The sequence below is a fragment of the Colobus angolensis genome, unplaced genomic scaffold (assembly GCF_000951035.1).
Source record: "Colobus angolensis palliatus isolate OR3802 unplaced genomic scaffold, Cang.pa_1.0 Scaffold19, whole genome shotgun sequence".
NCBI classification, from domain to species: Eukaryota; Metazoa; Chordata; class Mammalia; order Primates; family Cercopithecidae; genus Colobus; species Colobus angolensis.
In genome coordinates, this window is record NW_012115043.1 from 5,815,233 (window position 1) to 5,824,409 (window position 9,177).

The 9,177-nt window shown below is 40.4% G+C and overlaps 1 protein-coding gene across 2 annotated transcripts in view; it reads left to right on the forward strand.

Moving 5' to 3' along the window:
• LOC105510542 (dipeptidyl peptidase 8) overlaps positions 1 to 9,177 on the forward strand; it is a 55,763-nt gene that overhangs the window by 19,759 nt on the left and 26,827 nt on the right. For both annotated transcript variants that reach the window (XM_011940387.1, XM_011940388.1), the window contains exons 6-8: positions 627 to 804; positions 1,669 to 1,828; positions 6,682 to 6,761. In XM_011940387.1, the coding sequence (XP_011795777.1) occupies positions 627 to 804; positions 1,669 to 1,828; positions 6,682 to 6,761 (418 nt within the window). The remainder of the gene's footprint in view (positions 1 to 626; positions 805 to 1,668; positions 1,829 to 6,681; positions 6,762 to 9,177) is intronic.

Genomic DNA, 9,177 nt, shown 5'->3' on the forward strand with positions numbered 1-9,177 from the left:
GTAGAGACGGGGTTTCACCATGTTAGCCAGGATGGTCTCGATCTGCTGACCTCGTGATCCGCCCGTCTCGGCCCCAGCTAATTTTTTTTATTTTTTGTAGAGACGATGTCTCACTATGTTGCCAGGTTGGTCTCAAAACTCGTGGGCTCCAGTGATCCTCTTGTTTCAGCCTCCCAAAGTGCTGAGATTACAGGTGTGAACCACTGCATGCACTTGGCAGAACTTTTGTTTATATAGACAGGGTTTCTCTCTGTGTCACCCAGACTGTAGTGCAGTGGCATGATCGTAGCTTAACTGTAATCTTGAAATCCTGGCCTCAAGCGGGCCTCTCACCTTGACCTCCCAAAGTGCTGGGATTATAGGCTCATGCCAGCCTATAGGGATAAAACACTTTCACTGGCCAACTGTGGTTTTGGACATTTCAAGAAAACCACTTTTTATAAATTCTATTCAAGCTTAAAGTGTATTTTTAATTAACTATTTGTAAGTGATAATTTAATATACACTAAAGCAGTTCTTTCATTGTGATTATAGATATAATTGATAGGTGCCAAATGAGATATAGAGGATTCTTTTTCTGATAGCTTGCTTTATTTCTGGTTCTTCTCTTTTATTTATTTAAATAGTGCTTGGTCCATCCTACTAGATCGCTCCCAAACTCGCCTGCAAATAGTGTTGATCTCACCTGAATTATTTATCCCAGTAGAAGATGATGTTATGGAAAGGCAGAGACTCATTGAGTCAGTGCCTGACTCTGTGACGCCACTAATTATCTATGAAGAAACAACAGACATCTGGATAAATGTATGCATTTTTTCCTGTACTTGTTTAAATATTTTCTCAGAATGCTAAAGCAAATGAAGTTATATAGCAAACTATCAAAATGCTTTTTTTTTTATTTTAAAGGGACCATGTTATTTCTTTAGTATGAACAATTCCAATTTGAGTGATGGTTCCAGAATGGAATGGTTTGTATTTAATAGATAGAAAGTAGGTGCCATTGAAATGACATCTCCTTGGCCTCAGATTTGTTCCTGGAGATAACAGATATTAAATACACAGTCTCATCAGTGCCTCTGAGAGGACTTCATGAGTCTGGTCTAGAAAAGACTTTCTCTTTTATGTTGGCAAACTGTGCCAAAATGTACCAATTTTTAATTGAATTTTGAATTTTCCAATTTAGCAGAAAAGTTTAAATAAGATACAAAATAAATAAAGCCATTTCACTTCCTAGCTAAATATAAGTTTAAGCTTCATATGATTCGCCTATAAATACCTGTTTTCCCCCTGAACTATTAGAAAAATTCTCTTCGGAAAACAAAAGTAAAAAAAAAAAAATTTTACCTCATCTCTCTGTATTTTATTAAACAAACCTTATGCCATGTTTCAAGGATTATAGAGATGTTGAGTAAGAAAAAACTTTTGGTCATATTTTTCTTTTTTACTCCATTTGAAAACATTTACTTCTCAGTGGATGAAGTCTTTGACTAAAGTAAAATAAATCTGAAAGCCCCAAGCAAAATTTATTACTGTAAATACAGCATTCCCGTGGCACTGATGGTTATTTATATTTCAACATATATTTATCAAGTAATTTTTCCTATAGCCTAATTGAATTATGTAGTATTCTCATAATCTGTATAGTAAATTTAACTCTTCATTTTACAGATCCATGACATCTTTCATGTTTTTCCCCAAAGTCACGAAGAGGAAATTGAGTTTATTTTTGCCTCTGAATGCAAAACAGGTTTCCGTCATTTATACAAAATTACGTCTATTTTAAAGGAAAGCAAATATAAACGATCCAGTGGTGGGCTGCCTGCTCCAAGTAAGAAATCCATTTTATTTTAAAAAAAGAAAAAATGTTGAAAGCAGAAGGTGGGAGGGACAGGGGAATGTATCTTTTGCATGCTTTGTAAGCATCAAATACTTGCTTCATTAAACTTAATATGTAAGTTAAACTAAAATATAAATACATGTACGTGTAAAAAACACAGGACAAAGTTCTTAATGGATTGACATATATTATAAAGTATTAATAGTGAATAATCTGTAAGTAGCAGGATTACTGATTTTGACTTTCTACTTTTGCCTTGACTGCAATTTTTAATTTGTTTAAAGTGAGCCCATTTAGAAAAAACTATTTTTGGCTGGGTGCAGTGGCTGACACCTGTAATCCCAGCACTTTGGGAGGCCGAGGCAGGCGGATCACCTGAGGTCAGGAGTTTGAGACCAGCCTGGCCAACATGGCGAAACACCATCTCTACTAAAAAATGCAAAAATGAACCAGGCGTGGTAGTGTGCACCTGTAGTCCCAGCTTACTCAAGAAGCTGAAGCAGAAGAATCGCTTGAACCCAGGAGGCGGAGGTTGCAGTGAGCCAAGAGCACGCCACCGCACTCCAGTCTGGCGACAGAGCAAGACTCCGTCTCAAAAGAAAAAAAGACAACACTATTTTTTAAATGTTATGTAATTATTAGATATTTTTACACACTAGGTGTTTCCTACACTGTGCACATATACACTGGAGTTAATTTATAGTTATAGGTCTTTGGATTGATATAATTATGTTGCCCAAAGTAAAATTAAATATATCAGCTGAGGTTAATTTTTCTTTAAAAAGTGGTTTTCCTGTTGAGCGCGGTGGTTCATGCCTGTAATCCCAGCACTTTGGGAGACTGAGGCGGACGGATCACTAGGTCAGGAGATCCAGACCATCCTGGCTAACATGGTGAAACCCCGTCTCTACTAAAAATACAAAACATTAGCCAGGTGCGGTGTCGGGCGCCTGTAGTCCCAGATACTTGGGAAGCTTAGGCAGCAGAATGGCGTGAACCTGGGAGGCAGAGCTTGTAGTGAGCCGAGATCGCGCCACTGCAATCTAGCCTGGGCGACAGAGCTAGACTCCGTCTCAAAAAAAAAAAAAAAAACACGTGGTTTTCCTTAAGTGGTGGTTTTTCTTCTGGAAAATATGATACAGAATGGATGCATAAGCGTAGAAAAAGTGAATGGGTACATAGAACACTTTTCCTGGGTTTTCCTAAAACTGAGTTACAGTTCTCAACTTTAATAATATAGTTTGTTTTAGAATAGGAAGCACTTTATGATAAGTTATGTTGTATGCTTAACTCCATTTGTAACTTAACGGATTCAGCATGGCCCTTTTTAAAAATTGTGGAAAAGGGCCGAGCGTGCTGGCTCACGCCTGTAATCTCAGCACTTTGGGAGGCCAAGACGGGTGGATCACAAGGTTAGGAGATCAAGACCATCCTGGCTAACATGGTGAAACCCCGTCTCTACTAAAAATACAAAAAATTAGCCGGGTGTGGTGGTGGGCGCCTGTAGTCCCAGCTACTCAGGAGGCTGAGGCAGGAGAATCGCTTGAACCCGGGAGGCAGAGGTTGCAGTGAGCAGAGATCGCGCCACTGTACTCCAGCCTTGGTGACAGCAGGAGACTCCCTCTCAAAAAAAAAAAAAAAAATTTGTGGAAAAATGTACATAAGATTTAGCATTGTGACCATTTTTTCCATTTTTAAGGGTGTAATTTAGTGACATTGAGTATATTTATATATTTTTTAAATTAATTAATTTATTTTTTTGAGACAGAGTCTCACTCTGTCACCTAGGCTGAAGTGCAGTGGTGCTATCTCAGCTCACTGCAACCTCAGCCTCCCAGGTTCAAGCAATTCTTCTACCTCAGCCTCCCAAGTAGCTGGAATTACAGGCGTGCACCACCATACCCAGCTAATTTTTGTATTTTTAGTAGAGACGGGGTTTCACTATGTTGGCCGGGCTGGTCTCGCACTCCTGACCTCATGTGATTCACCAGCCTTGGCCTCCCAAAATGCTGGAATTACAGGCGTGAGCCACCGCACCCAGCTGATTATGTTCATATTGTGCAACCATCACCACCATCGGTCTCCAGAATTTTTTTCATCTTCCAAAACTGAAACTACCCATTAAACAGTCGCTTTCTATTACCCCCTTTCCCCAGCCTCTGGCAGCCACTTTCTGTCTCTGTGAATGTAATTACTCTAGATGTCTTATTTAAGTGGAGTCATACAGTTTTTGTCCTTTTTTTGACTGGCTTATTTACTTAGCATAATACCCTCAAGGTTCATCCATTTTGTAGTGCATGTCAGGATTTCCTTCCTTTTTAGGGCTGAGTAAGATTTCGTTGTACCACATTTTGTTTATCTGTTCATCGGCACTGGGGGATTGGTTCTACCTTTTGGCTATTGTGAATAATGCTGCTGTGGACATGGGTATACAAGTATCTGTTCCTGTCCCTGCTTTCAGTTATTTTGGGTATGTACTCAAAAGTGGAATTTCTGGATCATGTGGTAATTCTATTTTCAGTTTTTTGAGGGGCTACCATACTGTTATCCATAGGAGCTACATCATTGAAACACCAATGGTCGTGGCTACCGCTGCCCCATTTTACATTCCCACTAACAGTGCACAGGGTTTTAATTTGTCTACGTTCTGGATGATACTTGTTATATTCTGCTTTTTAAATAATAGCTAGCTTAGTCTTTCTTGCTCTGAGTCATCCTCCTTTACCTTCATATCTACTTCATTTCCTTCTTCCTCCTCTTTGCTTTCTTAAGAGCTGTAATGTAAAACAGTTAGTATTTATCTATGTTAATCTTGTAATTTCTGTCTATAGTATTTAAAGTACTAAATTGATTTTTTAATTTTTTTGTGCTCTTTGAGTTTAAAATTTTTTTAAACACTTACATGAAAGCCTAGGAAAGTCACTAGTACCGTCTCTCCTCCTAGGCCTGTCATCATCTGTCACTCCCCACAGCAATAGATACAAGCAGTGAGGAAAAGAGAAATGATTTTCCCTTTTTAAGCTGTTCCCATAGGCCACTGAGAGAGCCTTGTCAAGACAAACGCTCATAAAAACAAATGAGTGCCGGGTTTGGTGGCTCACGCCTATAATCTCAACACTTTGGGAGGCTGAGGCAGGCAGATTGTTTGAGTCCAGGAGTTTGAGACTAGCCTAGGCAACATGGCAAAACCTTGTCTCTACAAAAAAGACAAAAAAAAAAAAAATTAACCAAGTGTGGTGGCATGAGCCTGTAGTCCCAGCTACTTGGGAGGTTGAGGTGGGAGGATCACCTGAGCCTGGGGAGGTCAAGGCTGCGATGAGCTGTGATCGTGCCACTGCACTGTAGCCTGGGCGACAGAGCAGAACAGGAAGAAAACAAAAACAAAATGAATGGGACATGTTGACATTTACTGTGGTAAACACTTACCTGGGTAATTGTTTGGCAAATGAAGAACAATTGTATTAAACATTTTCTTTTGTGGGTTTTAAAGTAGTTTGTTGCACTTTTAGAAGAAATGCCTTATTGAAATAGCTGATATGGCTGCCTCAGAAGTGCCAGGGAGTCAAGCCAGTCCTAACTCAGTGCCTGGGGATGGATTGCACCAGGCTGGTTTTAATGCCTTTATGGCAGGTCATGTGATGGTCTTTGTGGGAGTGAGACAGGGACCCCAGCCCTGCAGCTCTGGACCCTGGCTCCCTGAATGCCATAATAACGTATATTTGAGTGGCAAAGCTGTACCCCTCACAGTGGCCAAGAGCCAGTTCTCCTGTTCCTCCAAAGCCCACACTCAGAAGATAAAGCTGGCTCGGGGCAGCAGCCGACCCAACTTCCACCTAGCACTGGGGTGGAATAGAGGTATTTGGGTCTCTCTAGCCTGTAAATGTCATACTTTCAACTAACTACTGAGTTTGGGGTTGGCGGGAGTATCCTGGCAGAAATATCACTGCATTGCCCTGGACATCCTTCTTTACCCCAGTGTCTAAGGTACAAGGGTACAAGAAAGAAGGCTGACCAGCACCTTTAACACTGACTTTATTTATTTTTAAATCTGACAATATCTTGGGAAAGTTTTACAAAAAGAAAAAAAGAAATCAACAGAAACAAGTTATAGAAAAAAAACAAAAAGAAAAGAAATGCATTGTCAATCCATTAGACTTCTTCATTTGTCTAACCAAAGGTTAGACAACCAGGTGCTTTTGAGTTTTCTTCTGGCTTTTCCAAAAAATCTCTTTTGCTGTTTTTGCATTATCTAAATAGATCATTCCGTTATTATTCCGGAGTATTGTAAAGACTCATAACTTGGATTTTTTTTTAACTGTAGAGTTTTTTTTATTGAAGTGAAATTCATAAAACATTAAGTTAACCATATAAAAATAAACAATTCAGGCCCATGCCTGTAATCCCAGTATTTTGAGAGGCCAAGGCGGGAGGGCTTTAGGCCAGCAGTTCAAGACCAGCGTAGGCAATATAGTGAGACCTCATTGCTACCAAAAATAATAATTTGCTGGGTTTAGTGGTGTCTAGTCCTAGCTACTCAGGAGGCTGAGGTAGGAGAAAAGCTTGAGCCTAAGAGGTGAAGGCTGCAGTGAGCTGTGATCATGCTGCTGCACTCCAGCCTCAGCAACAGAGTGAGACTCTGTCTCCAAAAAATAAAAAATAAAAATAAGCAATGCAGTGGCATTTAGTACATTCACAATGCTGTGCAACCTCTGTCTAGTTCAAAAACATTTTTATTACTCCAAACATAACTTTTTGGAAAAAAGAGCTTAGAGTACTGTTCTTAATTGTTTCATTTGCTAATAGTCTGGTATAATGTACTGAATTATAATTATATTTATCTTCAGGTGATTTCAAGTGTCCTATCAAAGAGGAGATAGCAATTACCAGTGGTGAATGGGAAGTTCTTGGCCGGCATGGATCTAATGTATGTTATTTTATTCTACTGATATGTTTGGTCAGTATTACTGTGTGAATGCAGTGCTAAAAATGAGTGTAATTTAATATGACCCCAGTATTTTTTTTTCTGAGACAGAGTCTTGCTCTGTTGCCCAGAGCTGGAGTGCAATGGGGTGATCTCGGCTCACTGCAACTTCCGCCTCCCGGGTTCAAGCAGTTCTCCTGCCTCTGCCTCCCAAGTAGCTGGGATTACAGGCAGGTGCCACCACACCTGGCTAATTTTTTTGTATTTTTAGTAGAGACGGAGTTTCACCATGTTGGCCTGGCTGGTCTCAAACTCCTGACTTCGTGATCTGCCCGCCTCAGCCTCACTTTACAGGGTGTGAGCCACTGCGCCCAGCCAGCCCCAGTATTTTTAAAATACTAAGTTAGGGCTCAAAATTACGTTGTTGAAAAGAAATAATCTTAGTTTAAATTATAAATCTCATTTATTTTATAGCCCTTTTATAGATGTGTTCCTAAAGGTTATTTTCTTTTCTTTTTTGTGAGACAGGGTCTTGCTCTGTCACCCTGGCTGTAGTGCAGGGCACAATCATGGCTCACTGCAGTCTCAACCTCCCAGGCTCAGACGATCCACCCACTTCAGCCCCTGGAGTAGCTGGGACTACGGCTGTACACAGCAAGCTAATTTTTAAATTTTTGGTAGAGATAGGGTCTCATATATATTGACTGGGCTGGTCTCAAACCTAAACATCTACTACATCTAAACATCTACTACTTGCCCCTACATTTATCAGTTTTCTTTCATGTCATGTGTACTTGTGATACGTTAGTTTGTCTTTCTGTCTTCTCTATTTTCTTTTTTTTTTTGAAATGGAGTCTCACTCTGTAGCCCAGTTTGGAGTGCAGTGTCATGATCTTGGCTTATTGCAACTTCCACCTCCTTGGTTCAAGCAATTCTCCTGCTTCAGCCTCCCGAATAGCTGGGATTACAGGCATACACCACCATGCCTGGCTAATTTTTATATTTTTAGGAGAGACAGGATTTTGCCATGTTGGCCATGCTGGTCTTGAACTCCTAGGCTCAAAGGATCCTCCCACCTTGCCACCTCCCAGGCGTGAGCCACCGTGTCCTGCTCACCATTTTCTTTTCTTTTTTGAGACAGGGTCTGACTTTGTTGCCTAGGCTGGAGTGCAGTGGCACAATCTTGGCTCACTACAACCTCTGCTTCCTGGGCTCAAGCCATCCTCCCACCTCAGCCTCCCAAGTAGCTGAGACTACAGGCACACACCACCACACCCAGCTAATTTTTGTATTTTTTGTAGACAGGGTTCCGCCATGTTGCCCAGGCTGGTCTCAAACTCATGAACTAAAGCATTTCACCCGCCTCGGCCTCCCAAAGTGCTGAGGTTACAGGTGTGAACCACCACGCCTGGCCAGGCCCACCATTTTAAAATGTATTATTGCTCCTTGATGAGAAAGGGGCATATTCATAGTTTCAGAGCCTAGCAAAAGTTGTAAGTTAGCATATGGTTTGAAAAGTGACTTTAAAATCTATTATAGACTACTTGTATCTACATTATAAATTGCATTTACTGCCTGGGCACGTGCCTCACACCTGTAATCCAGCCCTTTGGGAGATGAAGGCTGGAGAATCACTTGAGGCCAAGAGTTCAGTAATAGTTTGGGCAGCATATAAGACCCTGTCTCTGCCAAAAATAAAAAAAAAAAAAAATTAGTTGGGCATGGTGATGCACACCTGTAGTCCTAGCTAGTTGGGAGGCTGAGGCAGGAGAATGGCTTGAGTGCAGGAAGTCCAGGCTGCAAATGAATTGTGATCATATCACTGCACTACAGCCTGGCTGAGTGATACTCTGTCTCATAAATAAATAAATAAATAAATAAATTGCATTTACTTCTTCTGAAGTAGTGATTGTCTTTCATTCATCTGTTTATCTTACCCCACAAATTTAAACTTTAATCCACCACCTGCAAAGAGTGATGAGCATTTATACAGAGCTTACTTAACTTAGATTGATAGGGAAAAGGAAGGAAGTCTACCCTCTGTTTTATTCTCAGTACCAATTCAGTGAATTCTTTAAAGAAAAAAAAATTGCCTCTTTGAAGTACCTTGCATTTGTTGCAGCTGTCACTTGGATGATCATATTCATGAGATCCCTGGGGACTCCATCCTGTATGTGTGTGACACTTACAGTTGAGGTATGCTGCCAGGATTTAGTGAAGGCCTAAGTGTGGTTTCCTCAAATTGACAGGAATATTTATTGAAGGATTATGTTTACTGACTACTGTAAAAATCACTTGTAGTTTCTAAAGTAATTAAGGAGACATAATGAAGATCCAGATCCCAGGTTTGTTTTTGTTAGTAAAAACTTTAGAGGATCTGCTGGGCATGGTAGCTCAAACTTGTAGTCCCAACACTTTG